This window comes from Carassius gibelio, chromosome B14 (assembly GCF_023724105.1).
Source record: "Carassius gibelio isolate Cgi1373 ecotype wild population from Czech Republic chromosome B14, carGib1.2-hapl.c, whole genome shotgun sequence".
In the NCBI taxonomy this organism is placed as follows: Eukaryota; Metazoa; Chordata; class Actinopteri; order Cypriniformes; family Cyprinidae; genus Carassius; species Carassius gibelio.
This window is the reverse complement of record NC_068409.1, coordinates 6,213,486-6,233,567: the sequence shown is the minus strand read 5'-3', so window position 1 is coordinate 6,233,567 and position 20,082 is coordinate 6,213,486. Positions and strand designations below refer to the sequence as shown.

The window sequence follows — 20,082 nt, the reverse complement described above, 5'->3', positions numbered from 1 at the left end:
CCTAGCTCACTCTCGATAGCGGTTGTGCGAGCACAGGGATCTGGTGCTCAGACACCTCGCCCGACTGGGTCTTCAGGTCAACTGGGAAAAGAGCAAACTCTCCCCTGTGCAGAGGATCTCTTTTCTCGGAATGGAAATAGACTCTGTCGCCATGTTCGCGCAGCTTACAAACGAGCGCGTGCAGTCACTGCTGAATTGCCTGAGACAATTTGAGGACAAGAGAGCGGTTCCACTGAAACTGTTTCAGAGGCTCCTGGGGCATATGGCATCCGCGGCGGCAGTCATACCGCTCGGGCTACTCCATATGAGACCGTTTCAGCACTGGCTTCACGACCGAATCCCGAGATGGGCATGGCAACAGGGCACGCTCCGAGTGACCATCACTCCGGCCTGCCGCTGATACTTCACCCCGTGGTTGGACCCCTCGTTTCTACGGGCCGGCGTGCCCCTAGAACCGGTGTCCAGACATGTTGTTGTGTCAACAGATGCCTCTGCCATGGGCTGGGGTGCCATGTGCAACGGGCATGCTGCGTCAGGCTCCTGGACAGGACCCTGACTTCAGTGGCATGTCAATTGCCTCGAGTTGCTAGCAGTACGTCTTGCTCTGCACCGCTTCAGGGCCCTGCTGAAGGACAAGCACGTTCTGGTCCGTACGGACAACACTGTGACCGTAGCGTACATCAACCATCAGGGTGGTCTACGCTCCCGCCGCATGTCGCAACTCGCTCGCCATCTCCTCCTGTGGAGTCACAAGCATCTGAGGTCACTTCGTGCCATTCACATTCCAGGCAGGCTCAATCGTGCAGCCGACGAACTCTCACGACAGCAGTCTCGCCCCGGGGAATGGAGACTCCACCCCCAGTCGGTTCAGCTGATTTGGGAACACTTCGGAGACACTCAGGTAGACCTGTTTGCCTCTCCAGAAAATTCCCACTGCCAGTTGTTTTACTCCCTGACCGAGGGCACCCTTGGCACGGATGCCCTGGCAAACAGCTGGCCGCTGGGCCTGCGCAAGTATGTGTTTCCCCCAGTGAGCCTTCTTGCACAGACGTTGTGCAAGATCAGGGAGGATGAGGAGCAGGTCCTCATGGTTGCGCCTTTTTGGCCCGGCCGGACCTGGTTCCCCGAACTTGTACTCGAACGGAGAGGAACCGATCCATCCACGGGCGACCCTGCGTCTTTTGAACGGGGGTCCTGGGACAGGAAGAGAGTCCGAAGGGCTCGCGGCCCATGAACGCGGACTCGATGTCCCCATCAACTGAACATCAGGCAGGCCGCTTATGTTTTGTGTCGATCGGAGTAGGGTTAGATGGTCTTCCAGCCGCGGCGGGAATCAATTTTCCCCAGTGCTTAGCAGGCGGTGGGTTATTCTGCCGTGGTGGGGGTTTGTTGCGGGGCCTTTCCTTGCCCTGGTGGAAGTGTCGTCCCATGGCAGGAGTGTTGGCAAACGTGCAGGGAGTGCCTGGCGTGGGGCCGCCTTCCTAGGAAGACATAACTTGAAGGCCTCGTCCTCCTTTTTGTCGTCACACCGTTGTTGCATCAATGCGACTGCGGGGCTGAAAAGAGCCCGGCCGGGCTCAACCGACACGCCCGCGATGCGCCGCTTCTCACTGTCAGGAAGGCCCGACAGGTTAAGCCAGAGCGCGCGCTCTCCCACCACAGAAAGCGCCATAGAGCACCCGGAGGCTTGGACGGCCTGCCGAGCGTTACGAAGGACGAGGCCGTTCACCGTAAGGATCTCCTTCCACAAGGGAAGAGAAGGAGTTCCTTTTTCTAGCTGTTGCCCTAATTCATCCAAAATCTCCACCTGGTAAGGGGAGAGGAGAGACGAGACGTTCAGGGCCCTGACAGCCAAGGCCGAGGACTTGTATGCGGCATGGTGAACTGAGGCAGAAAAACGGTCCATCTTGTTGGGCAAGACCGGTTTAGGGGGAGCGAGCAGCCTGCCCTGAGCGGGGTTAAGGTGCCTGGCGATGGAAGGCTCGATAGCGGGGGGGTCACCCATACCATGAGCTGCCATATCCTTTACTTCAAGGCCCGAAAGGCCGTGTTTGAAGTCGAGCGGGTCGCTCCAATTGTGCCTCATATGCTTAGCGCACGCTGGAAGGACGGTGAAGAGTTGTTTCCTCGGACCGGGAGGAGGTCCCAACACTTTTCCGTCGTAAATATCCCTCTCCTGGTCGGTGACGCTCTGTGGAGCCGGCTACTCAATGTTGGCCAATCACACTTCCAGGAGGATGGACTGAGGCAGGGCTGCGTGGCCACTTGCCTGGGGAACGCCAGAGGGCGGGATGAGACCCCGAGAAGGGCCGCATCATCCTCAACGCCGGAACCGGCCGGTCCGTCGGCGAGCATGAGGTTGCCCGTGAAGATGTCCTCTTTGGGGAATGCGGGATTGGGCTGGTCAGCCCAAACAAGTGAGGAGGAGCCCGGGAGTCCCCCGGTAGCGCGTTGTCATCACCGTGTCCCCCATCTGAGTCAGAAAAACCGAGCTCGGCGCACTGGGTCGCTGCTACTTTAAGACGCCGTCGTAAAAGCTTTCTGGGCAGCATAGAGCAATGACTGCAATTTTTTGGGTTCTCCAAGGCTTCTTGAGCGTGTTTAAGGCCCAAGCAAACCACGCAGAACGGGTGAAGGTTCTTAGCAGCGATTAGCGCTCCACACACTGCCGGGCAGGCCTGTGCTATTCCCAGGAGAAGCGGTAGGTTTAGAAAGCGACATACCAGAGAAGAAATCGGAAAATCCGTGGTGGGCAGCCGTGGGAGCAGGTGAAAACGACGAGAGCGCGGGCAGCTCTGAATGCAGAACACAGCAGAAGGCTGAGAAGACGACAGTCACGTCTGGCGAAGGCTTATCAATCGATATGTCCTCTTGAAGACACAAAGGTGAGCAGCGTAATCCAACCGAACTGTGTAAATGCAGAGATCGCGAGAACGAATGTCAACTGGAGAAGAGCAGCACTGCAACCATTATAATACCCCTAGGTAAGGGGGCTGGACCTTACCTGGCATTGGCTGCGTGCTTCTGTCTGTCTAGCCAGACTTGGTGCAATTGGATGCTTCTGCAGAGGTCAGGTACGGATGCCCTTCCCTTCCTTCCCTGATGCTCTGGTCACACTGCATGCAACAACGTTCTATTTCAATTGAGCATTGTAACTTTTATATGTTTATTTATATGTATTATATTTTGATAATGAACAGGCTGCAAAGTTAAGGTATCAAAAATGTTGTGTGCGAGCATGAGGCCCCTGCGCGATCACTGCATTGTTTTTCCAACTGTTAATCATAATTTAGTCAGATACCAACACTGGTTGATCATACAAGCAAGACATCATTCATCACTGTAAAGCCTTGGCAACATAATATCAAGAAGAAAGAAAATGAAAGAAAGAAAGAAAGAAAGAAAGAAAGAAAGAAAGAAAGAAAGAAAGAAAGAAAGAAAGAAAAGAAACCTGTAAAGCTTTTGCAAAACAGAGAATGGCTTTCAGTCTGATTTTCCTTTACTTGAACCTTGGATCACGTCACAATGAATAGAAACACATCACCCTTTTTTTCTTCATTTTGTTTATATATATATATATATATATATATATATATATATATATATATATATATATATATATATATATATATATGTAGCTATAGATAATTTTTTTTATATTTCATTCTACTAGTGGGTGCAGGACACTGTAGTTCATTTACAGGTGTGAGGATAACTAAATAAAGTGAACTGTGACATACAGTATTATACCCAAACATTCTTTATACAGTGGTCTAGCAATAAAACTGATCAAAGTTTGGGAGCACTTTGACCTGACCATGTTTTGCTTAAGTGTTTTTTCTTTAATTTCTAATGAGATCTTAACAAAATGAAGCATTGCTTGGTAACTGGTTGAGCTAAATTTAACAGCTGGCTGCTATTCAACCCAATCCATTCTATCAAAGTTATCTGACATGATCAAGATTAAGTCTTCTGACACAGTTTAACTCTTGACTTCTCATATTGTATTACCATTTTCTAAACTGGAGCAAATAAACTGTGATAATGTGAGAATTGTTGAAAGTGTCTAAATACATTTTGGTATATATATATATATATATGTATATATAACTTTATATTTTCATCAGCACTTGTGGACTTCTCATTACAAGGGCCAGAACACATAAAGGTATTTCAGATTTGAAAATTTGGTCTGAAAAGTGATATTTAGGACCATATAAACTGTGTGTGATGAACACTGATGATGAAATATCACATCCAGATAATGCAGTCGAGTTAGTTCATGTTTCATGGTATCTGGTGTCAACTGATCTCATCCTCAAAGTTTCATGATCTACATATATAATATTGTTCATCTGTTTCCAGAAAACTATGCTTTAAGATTAATACAACAATTAGTTATTTTGAGCAGTCTTTTCAATTGACAGATTATTGTGATGGAATAAGAGTCATTTGCAAATTGCATTTTGAAATAGTGATACTTCGATAGTCATTTTTAACAGATGAATTAGTTTAATGAACAAATCATCTTAGGTTCATGATTACCAAATCTTTACCATACTTATATTAGTGCTTGAAAAAACTGTAAACAGTATATATATATATATATGTATATATATATATATATATATATATATATATATATATATATATATAGCACAAAATCACTATCAAAAATTAAAAAAAATGTGCAAATATGCAAACTTGCTTTTTTCAAAACACACTATCGCAGTCATGTTTCTGTACATGTTTTTTTTTTATTGTAATATACAAATAACATTATGGCTTGATGAAGCCAGAACAGACTGATCAATATTTAGTAGTTCATCTGAGCAGAAAGCAGAAAGTGTGCAAAGTCTTTGTGCAGCAAGCACTGGTGTGATACACGCAATTGTCACCTAAAGAATCCAAACAGAATTCAGAATGCTGCTGAACATTTGTGGAAAACCAATATTATTGGTAAATACAAACCTTGAACCAGAATGTGCAGAACAAAAAAAAAAAAAAAAAAAAAAAACTTTCACAGCATATTATGTATTGCTGAATTAGACTGAGTGATAGCATTAGGCTGTGTGATTCACTGTAAGCTCCTTTATTCCACAGCAGCATTAAACGTGATGGCGAGGCCACAGAGAAACGGTCAAGTGAGGAAACCATTTTATTCAGTTTAAACACAGCAAACTGGAAGCTAGTCAAAAGATGACTCAAAATATAAGCTATAAATATGATGCTGAAAAAAATTAAGAAATTCTATCTAGTAACTCGCTCTTATAATACATGACCTCTGAACATTAGAATATGCATTTTTAACAATGGTTGGCTTGCTTATGATACATGAAATGTTGACGTAACTCATGGTGGAGAACATTATGCATCCCAAGTCAACACAGAAACAATATAGACAGATATTTCATCTATTGTTTCTAAATAACACTGCATTTGTTTTTCTAGCATGGGACTAAAGGACTTTAACTCCCATATGAACCAACCATCACATAATGAGAAAAATAATTTCCTCCTCGGAGTAAGATAAACAATGCTATTCTTAAATGTACAGAACCGTTAGAAAAACTTCCATTTAAGTCTTCATTTTAAACATTAATATTTACAGACTACAACATACAAGTCAATGTCAAAAACGTCCTTTACATTTTCCTTATTAGCATTGCACAACATTGCCTATACGTAGCCAAGATATATATGAAGTAGATTTGAGTCAGCCAACTGATGCATCATCGTCATTTGGGAAGACGGGCAGAAATACAACCTGATGTGTCCATGGAGCATATTTACAGCCTTATGTGTTTGTAACTGTAAAATGTATCTGGCCAAATGTTTTTCAAAACCTTCGGAAGCCAAATCAAAGTCTATTCTATAAAGGATGATGAATTCACTTTGAGGTACTGTGAAATTTACTACTATTTTCCTGTATTTAGTCTTTATGGTAACGGTGCAACTGGTACATCACACATTCTGCTTTCATACCAACACTGTATGAAATCAAGATCATGTTAGATGCAACAGTTTCAATGAGTTTTCCAATTTAAATGTATTTGTGCATGAGCAGATTACACTTTTCTTGATCCTTAATGCTATTCGTGATGCTCAAATTATTCATTTTTATAAAAACACAAACTTTGTTATAATTGATACGAAACACATGAAAGTACAACTCCAATCTCTCTTTCAGTATGAAAGTGTATGTACTACTATATATTGCCTCTCAACCTATAATTTTGCTGAATGTTGATGTTCAGTAAAAGTAAATGATCAGGGCTCCATCTTGCACCACTGTTATTCCATTGAAAGTTGGTTCAAAATACATTGATGTGTAAATTGGGGTAAACCAGCAAATCTATTAAAACGTATTCATGGTTACTTATAGGATGTATGGGGGGGGGGGGCTCAATTTGAGTTCTCACATGTGTAGTTAATAAATGTAAAGGGAAGGGAGAAAGTGATATCGCAGTGTCACAAAACCAACTTTGGCTAGACAACACTCTCGCGGTTTGTGGAAACCAGAACCGCCCTTCGGCAAATAGGGCAGGTCGAGTTCTCTGAAAGCCAGCGGTCGATACAGTGCACGTGGTATTCGTGAGAGCAGGGCAGCTTTCTTAATTTGTTGCCTTCAGCATACTCTGTGATGCAGACGCTGCAGGTTTTGAGAGCATCGCTCTCGCCGAAGGTTCGCATGGACAGGTTGTCAATCTGCTCTTTGGTGAGACCTCTGGGCTGGTCATCATCTTCCTCATTGAGCAAAAAGAAGTGCGCAAGTCGCAGAAAGGGCAGAGATCCGGTTTCATCCAAGCTAATGGGCGCCCGCTGTCTGCCTCGGTTCTCCTGAGGACTGCTGGCATTAGACGCCCCACCATCCACTTCCCTCTCCTCTGTCCGTGCCTCTACACCACTCTGGTTAGAGCCTCCATTCCCAGGAAGGTAGGAGTCGGGTTCCCCTGCAGCGGCTCCGGTGGAAGCATCAGGGTTACCCAGTCCATCAGCGAGGTCTGCAGCTGGGCTGTCTTCACGGTTCGATTCTGGATAGTCCGAGTCCATAAAGTAGCTAAGTTCACCGAAGCCAGTCATGATCTGCCGAATCATAGACTGTAGAGCCATAGATGTGGCTTCCCCGAGTCCAGTGTCCGAGATCCTGCGAATGGGAATGCGGATAGTGCTGACGTACGTTCTCACTCCTGCCCGCTCCGAACGGGAGAAGGTCCGGCGGAAACCCCCACGCTCAGTCTCATATAATAAAGTGTTGTTGGAGGGCTGTGAACGCGACCTGGTTCGGTTAGCGATGCTGTCTCTCTGACGGTACTCTCCGGGACGCACCCTGCGCACCTGTAAATCCAGCATTATGGTTGGAGGACGACGACCTGAGGCTCCTGCTTCTCCAGCAGTTGCCTCCCTCTCCTGCGGTGCTCCGGGTAACTCGGGAGCGGCTTCCGATTCTTGACTTTCCGTTTCCACAGTACTCTGTCTAGACAAAAACAACTGCCGAGTCCTTGAGCTTCCCTCGACCTGGGGCTCTGGAAGGATCTCAGGACTGCGAGAAGGCAGGCCGTGCTGAGTAGGTGGAAGTCCGTCCAATCTTTCGAGGTTGAGCGGCGAGTGACCTCTTGCAGTGCGAGCCCTTGTCCGTCGCTGCTCTGGGCTTCTACTGCGAGCCCTTATTTGACCCCTGCGTGGTTGCTCTACTGGGGGCAATGTTGGGGGAACTGGAGTTGGTGGACTTGGTGCAATTACTTCCGTGTTTTGAATCAGGGTGATAGGAACTGGGAGCTCTGGCTCTACTATAACTGCAAGCTCCTCCACCACTGGCTCCTCAACAACCTCTGCGGTCTCCATAAGACTCTCTGGCTCAGACACAGGGACATCTGGTCTTTCCTGGCCCCCTTCTAGCCTTTCCGTCTGCGTTTGCTGCTCTGCTATGTTGCGATTGACATTGATCTCCAAGCTGAAGCGGAAATCACCGCTGTTGGGATTGGTTTGGCTTACGGCCCGCCATGACTGGTTACCCCGGTATCCGCTCCTTGTTGTATTCCCTGTCTGTCGTACAGTGTTGAGCCAGTCAAGAAGGCTCTCCCCACTGGGGTTTTCCTCAGTGCCCTCCATCTCTGTTGCTGGGAATGACAAGATAATTTAAGAAATTGTTAAAATGGCTGAATTACAAGGAAAGTCATATAGAAGGTATGGATTCTGTATAAAAAGGAAAACAGTTGACTTACCAGCAGGTCCTTCCCTTCTCTCCTCAGTGGAACCATTGCTGGGCGACTCCGGGCCATGCTTGACTTGCCGAAGGCGGCTTAACAGTTCATCTGCTGTAATTTCACCTGACCAAGAAAACGAATGGGTTAGAATTGAGATTTCAGAGAAATAATAGGGATTTTGCAAGAACGTAGTCAAGCTGACCCATCCAATGCACTGATCATTGCGGTCAAACATGGACAATTACTTTCATGAAAATTTTCAATGGCTCTCCGGTTTGATCTTCTCTCAAAGACTCCCTGTAATAAGAATTCTATGACTTTAAGTTTTTAGGTCATCTAGAATTCAGTTGACCTCTAAATAATAATAATAATCAACATAATTAACTTTAAGAAGCGAAGCACACTTAAAATGTAGTCTTTTTTTTCAGAGGACCAAAAACTGACGCACTGAGGGGAAATTCCAAATGCTCACCCAATAAAATGCTGTCTAGAATCATTTCCCTTTAATACCACCTGCCTCTGACTAGCAACATCAACCTCACAGTTCACTGGTGTGACAAAATCTATAACAAAGTTTCACTCAAACTCGCTGTTTCAAGAGGAAATGTCAACTAAATCAAACAACTGAGCTTATCAACCAATGATGGCTGGTAGGGTGAAATGTAAATGAAAGCAACAAGACTCAAATCCTTTTATTAATAATTGCATGGCTGGCACAACATAACATCCTGATTTACAAGATATGGTTAAATATTTAACTGTTTTACACAAAACAAATAAAGCAAAACACTGCATATCCAACTGCAGTAAACTGTTGAATGCATGTTAATACACATAGAAACAGGTTGGAAATAGTGTAATGTATAACATAAAACATTTGATTAAGCAAAAAAAAACAAAACAAACAAACATGGTAGTGTTATAAAGAACATGTTAAGATTACTGAACAAAATCTAAATGGTCAAAAAGACTTTTATTTGACTTTTACTTTTGCTAAATTATGAGTATTATTACATTACATGTCATACCACTTTAGTATGAGTATTGCAAGAACACCTTCCAATTAATGAAGAACTGTCAAAATGTTTCTGAATATTCATAAGCTGAGGTTTCACACTGTACATTTTTTAAGCCAAAATTGTTTATTTGCATATTTGAGGTGTTACTGTCACTTACTGTATGAACTGTGCATTTCTTTTTTCTTTTTTTTTTTTAACCTCAATCGATAATTTATAATTCTACAATGTTACAGTGATGTGTATTACGAGTGAAGCGAAGGGTAGAAAAAAAAGGTTAATCATTTCTTTGGGAAAAGAAATAATAGAAACAAGATCCAAATGTAATGCAGCAAAATAATTATATGGTAAATAAGATATTGATTTTTCACATTGTGAGTGCAGAATAAAAAGAAACAGCCAGGAACACAAAACTATGCTTTATTGGTTCAGTCCATGAAAAAAATGACAAGGTTATTTGCAGCAATATTAAGTGGCTTCAGTGATTCGGGCACAGTCCATTCATAATGCTTTTGGGTGCATTGACATCTGTAATTTAAAATGTGTTTAAGTGAGATTTTACATTAATAACAAGTGTAAAAAGGGGCAAAGTTTTTAACAGTTTACAAGATCAAGAAATTTCAAATGACGACACGTTAATTTTTTTATATAACATATCCAAGGTGCTTTCCAATAGATTCATTTCTTCTGACGAAGTTGGATATGCAGAATTTCACCATCAGATGTGAGTTTTCAAACTTTATGAAGTCTAGTCTTTATTCAGTAGCTGTCCAAAAGACTCCTCATTAAACAGCAACAGAACAGGACAGTACTTACAGACTTACCAGGACAAGAAATGTCCATTCAATGCCATCTCCTGACAGGGCGCATGGCTAAAGGAAGCTCCAAAATAACATTCCTTTCCACTTTCCTGGGACATAAAAGGATTGGGTGTCTTCATAAGTGTTTGTTTGTTTATTAGTTTCTGATCACAGAAACAAAAAGCAAACAATTCAAATAAAATGCAAACCTATATTGGAAAATGTCTGCTTACCAAAGAACCTGAATTGGAATCGAAAGACCCGTATGGTTTCACAAATTCTGAATGAAATCAAAGGGATGAACTTGTTCTGGAGCTTAAAACGCACTCGCGTGCATCTCTCAATATTTATTATAGCTTGCGCTTGCGTTCTCAAAATTGAACAATGAATAAAATAAAAAATCAGTTGCTGCTGAAAATATCAAACTGAAACAGTGATGATGAAAAAAATCCATTTCATACACACAATATGGAAAAGATTTAGATAAAAACATTCTCAGTATTAAAATTCAATTGTCAATTTTATGTAATTTAAATTTTTTTTTTTATGCGGTTTAATGGGGTGATGGATTTTATAAGACAAATCTTGTTCACAAATCTGTCTAAATCTTTGTTAGTGAGCACTTCTTTGCAGAGATAATCCATCCACCTCACAGGTGTGGCATATCAAGGTAGGGATGCAACGATACCATTTTTTCCGAATTGATCCGATCCCTGCTGATACCTATGGAATACCTTTTTTTTATTATTCAATGTAGAATTTGTAAACTTCTCTGTGCTGACCTGATCATCACTCTTTTGTGTGTTAAACGCAATCTACTACATATAGACAGCTTCATTTGAAAGAAAATTAACAAATTAAAAAATATATATAAAAATCACAAACTATGACAAAAATACTATTATAAACTAGGTTACTGGATAGTTCTAATATACAGATCCTGATTAGACAAGATGATAATTGCACAGGTGTACCTTAGGCTGGCCACAATAAAATGTGCAGTTTTATCACACAGCACAATGCCACAGATGTCACAAGTTTTGAGGGAGCGTGCAATTGGCATACTGACTGCAAGGATGTCCACCAGAGCTGTTACCAGCCACATGGACAGCTGCTGTTTACATAACCAAAGAATTCCTGCACAAACTGTCACAAACCGTCTCAGAGAAGCTGCATGCCCTTCATCCTCATCGGGGTCTCGACCTGACTGCAGCTCGTCGTCGTAACCGACTTGAGTGGACAAATGCTCACATTTGATGCAGTCTGTCACTTTGGAGAGGTGTCCTCTTCAAGGATGACTCCCAATGTTGTGGATCAAGTGGCTCATCGAAAATCGAAGGAAATTTTCATGCACATCTAGTCAGCAAAGGCGCTCCTAGTATATCTCCAGCACATGCGTTCAGATCAGGATTGCCAAGCTTTCAAAACAAAACCTGCCCAATTGCTTCTCAAAACTAGCTCAGTCGCGTTTCGTTCCGGGCGATAAAATACATTTTTTTTTTGGTGTGGTTCCCTTGGTAAAATGTGCATTTCAGGGGCTAAACATCATGTTACTGCTAAACGTTAAAACAACTGCAGACTTGGCAACACTGGTTGGACTTTACTACACAGAGCTGTAGTTCACTGACAATCTACACAAAATCGATTTTAAAATCGCAGGCGATTCATTGCCGATATTGAAAGCGATTTTGTGTAGCTTGTCCATGAACAACGGCTCTGTGTAGTAACTGCCACTCCACCTGCGAATGTGAGTTTTACCGAGACAACCCTGCCAAAAAACTTTGTTGTGAAAACCTGGCAACCCTGATCTGAACGCACGTGCTGAAGATATACTACTAAAAATCAAATTCGATTTTTTGCACAGCCCTAATGGACAATGAACACCATGCATTTTATTGATGGCATTTTGAATGCACAGAGATACTGTGACGAGATACTGAGGCCCACTGTTGTGCCATTCATCCACGACCATCACCTCATGTTGCAGCATGATAATGCACAGCCCCATGTTGTAAGGATCTGTACACAATTCCTGGAAGCTGAAAACAGCCCAGTTCTTGCATGGCCAGCATACTCACCGGACGGGTCACCCATTGAGCATGTTTGGGATGCTCTGGATCCTGTATATGACAGCATGTTCCAGTTCCTGCCAATATCCAGCAACTTTACACAGCCATTGAAGAGGAATGGACCAACATCCGACAGGCCACAAACAACAACCTGATCAACTCTATGTGAATAGGGTTGGGTATCGAAAAACCGGTTCCATATTTCCAAGAACCCGGTATTCGATAAGATGTATGCATTTCCATTCTGCTTAACGATTCCTGCCAGGGATGGAAATTAACTTTTTAGTCCACCGGCCACTGTGGCTGGTCGCTTTCAAAATTTACCAGCCACTCAATGTTTTTACCAGCCACTTTCTTGTTTTTAACCGACAACGTGTAACTGCATGTGTAAATTAATACTACAAGATCTACAATACTTAAGCAGTTTATTTAATCTCAAGTCTCAATGAAATACTGACATTTTCTCTTTCAGTGATGCTCAAAAATGCTGCCCATCTAGGCAGCTTACTAGGTTTTGAAACAGCCGACTCTTGCTGAAGTAACTCATTCTCTCAACTCCGTAGCCCAAACAGATGATACACTGCACTGTTTTCGTACGCATTGATGTTGTATTTAATTCCAAAGGAAAGGATTCACCAGTATTTGTATGTGTAAGGGTATTTTTTTTTTTTTTTTTTTTTTGTGGTTGAGGGAACACTTGGGGAAAAGTCCCCTGTTCAACACTGTATCACTGAAAGAAATCTCGGCTCCATCGACAAACGAACTTTTACACCATCAACAAACGAACGAACAGCGTTTTTAATACATAGTTTTTACGCGTCTCGTCACGCCAGAGCTGTTAAACGTATAGTGATACAATGTTGTTTCTACATAACTTAGAACCCTCTACGGACAATAATTATGATTAATAAAAATAGTAATTAATAATAATAATAATAATAATAATAAATTAAATTTTTTATTACATTTTAATTTAAATCATTTTTGTTTACTCGCCAGTCAGTCAAGCTTTATAATAATCAAGTATCATTTAAGAATAGAACTTTAGTAATTAGAAGTTAACTTGTTTGAATGATTATTAGTCGTTTTAAATGAACATTTTAACTGGACTGGTTGTAGTTTTTGGTCATTCAGTGTTTCTGTTATAAAAAAAAAAAAAAAAATAAATAAAAAAAATATTGGGGAAAAAAAAACCCTTACAAACCTCCTGATAAGACGATAATACGATTCCTACTAATAAAAACTATAAAACACACTAAGGATTAATGAGCTGCTGGATTCATGAATATTAATTAGGTTTTGTGTGTTCGCTTGAACTGATTTGCTAAAATCAAAACAGGGACGATGATAGGGTAGCGCCAACCAATGAGATTGCAGTTCACGCATTAGCTCCACCCACTACCGGAAAACCCAGCTGTTCTTAAAAGCTGAAGTCTTCCATAGGAACGCCGTTATTTTGAAAGGAAAATACAACAAATAATATTGTTTAGATGTAGCACGTCAATCCCATCTCTCTCTCTATGCGAGTGTGAGAGAAAGCGACGGCGATTTGTGCTCCTCGAGTTCATTATACAGGTGTGTTGCGCATCCATTGAGGAAAAAAAGGACAGATCGTCTGACGGAGTGTCAGAGAGTGTTCGCGAGAAAATATCTGTGCATTGTTTTGTAGACTGTTGGTTTTTGCTCATGTTATTCAGCTACAACAGAATGCTTTGTAAAAAGACAATACATGTTTGACAACTAAATGTTTGACTATTTTATATTGGATTTTTTATCTTATTGGAAACGAAACTAGAAATCGGTCAGAATCGGAATTGATCAAATTCAAACGATACCCAACCCTATATGTGAAGATGTGTTGCACTGCATGAGGCAAATGGTGGTCACACCAGACACTGCTGGTTTTCAGACCCCACCAAACACACCTGTGCAATAATCATGCTGTCTAATCAGCATCTTGATATGCCACACCTGTGAGGTGATGGATTATCTCGGCAAAGGAGAAGTGCTCACTTACACAGATTTAGACAGATTTGTGAACAAGACTTGAGAGAAACAGGCCTTTGGTGTACATAGAAAAAGTCTTAGATCTATGAGTTCAGCTCATGAAAAATGGGGACAGAAATAAAAGTGTTGCGTTTTATAATTTTGTTCAATGTATTTTGCTCGATGAGCCCTCTTATGGTCTCAGGAGAGAAGCTAAAAACTTTTCTTACCCCCTAAATGAAATTATGCCTTTTACATTGTAATATAATTTGAAATTTTGTAGAAAATTCACATTTAGTTTTTCAGTAATTTTCTCAGCCCTAAATCCATCAAGAAAAACTGCTTTCTGACATTGTTTGAATATTTATATTTAATAATACACTGGGGGAATGTAATTATATCATTAAAATGTTGATATAAAAACTGCCATATGTGCAATATAAATGTCTGAATACAACAAATTTGATTAATTCAAAGATTAAAGTTCATGAGCCAAGGTTGCAGCCAACAGTATGATGATGTATTTCCAACTGAAACTGAATGCTGTATAGAGGTTTTTGTCATTTTGAGGAGTCACAGTATTTTCCACTTTAAGGAAAAGAGCAGCACAGCAATTCTGTGAAATCTCTCTAATCTTCCACCACAGAGAGAGACTGAAAAAAGATAACTTTAATTTATCAAACCTCGATTTGTAAAATGAAGTTGTTTTAGTCTGTGGATTCGATTCATCCCTCGGTTCCCCAAAAGGGATATTTAGAGCTACAGAATGAAAGAACGCCTGAAATCCAAGACATCGAGAATAAGTCTGTGATCATTTAGCTGGCATCACATGTAGCTTGTATATTTGCTCTGATAAGCACCTCATATCAAGCGCAGTCATGTTATTTTACATTGACTGAAACCCAGCAGCATCTATAGCTTCAGCTTCTCTCATGTATCATTATCCTTTATACTCCTGAAATCACCATTCAATTTACAACCCAACTCCACTTAAACCAAAACAAATAAAAAACTGCGGTTACACCACGTGCAATGACCAAAATACCTCTGTTAGGTTTATAACCTTGATAAAAGTATTTAAGGATTTACCAGGGGTGCCAAGCAGGTTGTTGTCTCTCATGAGCCGATAGTCTTCTTCGCTGAGATTGTTGACGAACTGGTAGAAGGCCTCTTCTCGGTCCAGACGGTCCAGCTGTCTTCTGCGCTGTGTTTCAGACTGATCTGCATTATCCTGAGCCTCCATCACTGCGTCCAGCTGTCAGATACAACTACAAACACAGAAGCAGAAACATGTTAGTGTCAATCAGACCACACACACACAGATACACTGACCACAAACCACTGTGTTCAACTGTACATGACATGTATCTATAATCATAAACATAGCAATCATCCATTACTAGCTATATGATACCATCACTATCACATAATAATATTGGCATGACACGGCCACACAGTTCCTGTATGTGTAAAGGTGTGTGTTTTTACTGTTACCTGAAGCTAATGAAACTGGTTAAAACTTGAAAGAGCTCGTTGACTGGAATAATCTTTTAGAGTAACGCAATATTAAGAGTTGGATCGTGATCTCTCAAATATATCCTGCTGACTGCAACCAGAGACTAAAAACAAAATGGCATCAGTTAGCTAAACTAGCTACAGGCTAAAGCTCAAGAATTTGAAGGAAAGCAGCCTTTACGTGTGTCCTTGATGCCACATACAATTAACACAGCACATGAATTAACAATGTCAGGTCATTAACGTGCTGCTAAAACATCAAAGCAATATGACCAATGTAACATCAGCGGTGAATTTCGCAATGTGTGACGACAAACCTCTCGCAAACACGAACTGAGGAAAAGGGTAAAGCTAATGCTAGCTGTAGCATGAGCACAAACTGGGTTTAAGCTCGCTCGCACGGACTAAGAGAACAACTATGTTGTTCATGCTAAGCTAAGGCGAAGCTAACGCTACGTTAGCACGGCTATGAGATAAAAACACCCAGTAGTCAGCGAACTCTCCGTCATTTCGATGATCGTAACAACTGACTCGCGAAATGAGGAAAACCGCGGAAGAATACCTTAATAAATGTGTCGAAGAAGCCTTATCTAGTCACTATTACGTATCTGCCTCGTAGATGTTTGTAAATGTTAATCTTGACAGCTATTCAGGAGTTCATTTTCTCAAGCGTCTATTCAGCGTCGAATCTACTTCCGGTGTGCGGAACTGTAATACAACTTAAAAGTCTTATCAGTCGTGTTTGATTTACAGGTAGGATATATGTGACAGACTAGAGATTTAGATCTCAGTAAAAAAGTATCCCATCTTACCTTAAATAATACACAAAAATAAATATATTATTTTAATTAATCAAGCGTTTGTCATACAAATCCAGTACCAGATAGTCCGAAGTCATCACTGGAAGTCATAATGACATTTGGAAGTATCCATGTTCAAAGTCCACATGTGAAACACAATGTTTAATTTACAAACACACAATCAATAGCTATTTCCAAGATTAGCAGTGGTTTAATACATTTCAGAAGAAGATACAGAAAAAGAAACAATATAGCATACTAAAATATTCAAATCTGTCAATAAGAAACCCCTGGCTGATCTAGATGGTGTAACTGGTGTCCAGATGCACGCTGTTGTTGTGGTTGACCGATAGGCCTGGTGTGATCACGGGCCTCATTTATAAAATGCGCGTATGCTTAAATACGCTCATATTTGTAAAAAAGCTTATTAATGTGGAAAAATGCTTAGCATCATTTCAGGGTCTGAGCAGACATACACACTTTTTCCTGTTGGAGTAGGCTACTGTTGCAGTTTTTTTGGAAATATAAGATGTTCTTGTGGCTCACTGTTCTAAATTAAAGGATTTGGATGAAGACTGGTGATCTTGTTAATGTTAATGACATTAATTAGGAATCGTTTACCAGGCAGAGAGCTAAAACTATTTAGTTGTGCGCAAGTTCAAGATCATTTGCAATTCATAGATTTCGTATATTATGCATATTTGAGAGATGATCGCCATGTGCCTGTATCAGTAGGCCCAATGAAGATATTCAGAAGATTAAGGGGCCAAGTACTGAACCTTGTGGTACTCCAGAGGTTAGATCATGGTATTTAGACACCTCTTACATCTAAGGAATGTTTAAAGATCTGCAGTAACAATGAAGCAGGGCCAATGCTACATTACACTCCTGGCTCAATGGATAGTCTAAACCACAGATTTATACATTATATGGAATATATCATATATATATATATATATATATATATATATATATATATATATATATATATATCGATATCTCCATCATCTGTTTCTCATGCACTGTATTAGGTGTTTGGAAAAGGTGGTATCATACTAATGTGTTATTTTTATTCATTCATCATCTAGAAGAATGTTTTCATTTGTCACACTTCTGACATGACTAGATAAAATTCACTATGAATACACAAGATCCAAGATTCCATGACTTCAAGACAATTAAAGTAAACAAGTAAAATAGCCTAATGATCTCTAATCGTGTCAATTCCTGGCAATGTCTTATAGTGTGGAGTTTCATAACATCTTATTTTGTCTTCCACAGGATAAAGAAAGCCATACAGGTTTTGGTGTAAATAATAAAAGAATTGTCATCTTTGGGTCATCATTTATATTAACCACTATAGCATATATTTTAATTAATAATATCTTTGTAAGATTCCAAAACATTTATTTATAAATTACCATTCGTTGTTCTGATGTCTCAGGAAAGCTTACTTTTTTGTTTCTGTTTATTCTTTGGATCTTAGGACAAACGTTTAGTGTAGTTGTTCCATCAGACAATTTTATGACTGTTAATTTAAAATTCAGGTGAAAATAGTCCAAGCTTGAGGGCCTGAATGTCAGATCCCTTATCTGACAGTAAGAAGAAAGACTTTTAGAAGATTAATTGTTCTTTAATCATGCTAATTTCTTTATTTTAACACATCCCAGCTAGACATTTTTAATGTTCTGGGAATGTTTTCAGCGGCAAGTTTTATTTTAGTTCCCAGAATGTTCTTTTAAAAGGTAGGATAACATTCTCCAAAAACATTCTAAAATGTCTATTGATAACATTGTTAGAACATTATTCTCTAACATTCTTATAAAGCTACCCACCACACTAGACGGGGCTCAGAAGTCAAATGTTGGTTGAAAGTGAAAACCCAACCTTTGTTTGATGTCAAACTCCAGCGTAAATAACTTCAAAAAGAGTATTACCAATTTCACTTTTTTTCACTATAAACAAGATTGACTATTTCCGTCATAAATATAAAAAAGTTCTTATACAGATTAACAGAGGTGTTGATGGTTTATTGAAAATAATAGTTTAGTTTGATGTCACCATTATGGTGATCAGTACTTAGGCAGTATAAGTCTTTTCAGTGTTACTTTTTGTTTAACTGCTGTAACTATATTTGTTACGGTGAAAAAGGTGAGAATTTAAAAACATCATCAGGTGATGTGGGTTACTTGCTGATGTTAAAAATGTCATCATGTAACAATCTGATAAACTGGTTTTATCTGGAGTATAGTATATGCTATTAATTTACTGCAAGTGACTATAGCAAATGTGTTGCAACACATAGGATCCTGCTGATTTATATCATATATTTTTTGTCTATTCTTCATAAATTACTTTTTTCATGAACCTCTTTGTAATCGAGAATGCTTAGCTACACAAATACCTCAAGAAATAGTGTATGGATCTCAAAAATGATGCTTCATGCCACAATGCATTCTGGGTGCCATGGATGAGTTTTGTATGATGTACCCAGAATACATTGCTGCATGAAGCATGTCACCATTGTTGAGAGTCATATACTGAATCATGATGTTTGTGTGACAAAGTGAAAAAATGTTCTTGAATTCTTGAAATTATCTGCTTTTAATTTAGCTGGGTCTCAGGCTGTTGACCCATTGAGTCACTTTAATAAATAATACCAAATAAAACCATACATTAGACTGGGTGAAACCATGTAACCAGACCACATATGTGGTGATGTCTTATTCATCAGCAAGCAATCAGCGTCATCCACATGTCCTCTTGCTGTTTTTGCCACAATAAAGATTACAGCAGCTAAAGACCAACACTGCCAAGTCAATTGTCAATTGTCAAACTATTACTTTGAAACAGACATCAACATCTAAACTTATGCTTAAATCTTAATTAGAATGTTAGGGGATAAATAAACATTTTTAGAATGTTTTTAGAGAACATTATCCTGTCTTTTGAGAGAATGTTCTGGGAACAAAAATAAAACTACCCGCTAAAAACATTGTTAGAACAATGGTAATGTTTTTAGAACATTTTTAGAACAAAAAATTCTAGCTGGGATAAAGTTACATTACGTTTTTTCTAATGGTATCTAATAGATCATCTAATCTTCTCACCTGGTCTAAACATTGGTTGCAGAAGCAGGCAAAACAATGAGGATCGGAAAATACAAATGGTCCAATTTATATGGAAGTCCTGGTCTTCCATATAAATCGGACTATGAAGAAAAACTATATTTGGAAGGATATACCCATAAAGCAATGAGACTAAGCGGTCCAATAATAAAGGCCTCTCTGTTGGTCTAACTGAATCCAACTGATGTTTGTAACAAAATACAAATATAAAATAACCAAGAACATAATGGGATTAAAAACAACAAGCAGTTTCAATCCCTGGAAGTTATTAATATGCTCCACCAGAACATACCATGATAATGATGACGGTTGAAATGGGTAAACATTTCATTAAACTCTAATTCATGTCATATTTACCATTCAGGCATGCATTGCTATAATTTTAGACAGAGAGAGAGAGAGAGCACATGAATATGCCACATTAAATGTGTAGATATAACAAGCTTATAAATATACTTACTTAAATGCACTAGGAAAATCAGCCACGGTCATCTTTGTTCACATTTAATCTAGGCATTAACAGAGTAAAGCGATGGAAGAAGTGTAACAACATACAAAAGG

At 40.1% G+C, this 20,082-nt stretch overlaps 1 protein-coding gene across 3 annotated transcripts; it reads right to left on the bottom strand.

Annotated features, from left to right (window-relative positions):
- Positions 1 to 5,135: 5,135 nt before the first annotated feature.
- LOC127970985 (E3 ubiquitin-protein ligase RLIM) lies at positions 5,136 to 16,302 on the bottom strand. Of its 3 annotated transcripts, none has more exons than XM_052573716.1 (5): positions 16,156 to 16,302; positions 15,573 to 15,697; positions 15,168 to 15,346; positions 8,226 to 8,330; positions 5,136 to 8,120 (listed from the first exon to the last, which is right to left on the bottom strand). In XM_052573716.1, exons 3-5 carry the CDS (start codon positions 15,319 to 15,321, stop codon positions 6,490 to 6,492), a joined length of 1,890 nt encoding a protein of 629 aa, XP_052429676.1. In that variant the 5' UTR covers positions 15,322 to 15,346; positions 15,573 to 15,697; positions 16,156 to 16,302; the 3' UTR covers positions 5,136 to 6,489. The 3 variants fall into 3 exon arrangements, with proteins under 3 accessions (XP_052429676.1, XP_052429675.1, XP_052429674.1); XM_052573715.1 differs by having other exon boundaries at positions 15,911 to 16,300; XM_052573714.1 differs by lacking the exon at positions 15,573 to 15,697.
- Between the last annotated feature and the right edge of the window lie 3,780 nt (positions 16,303 to 20,082).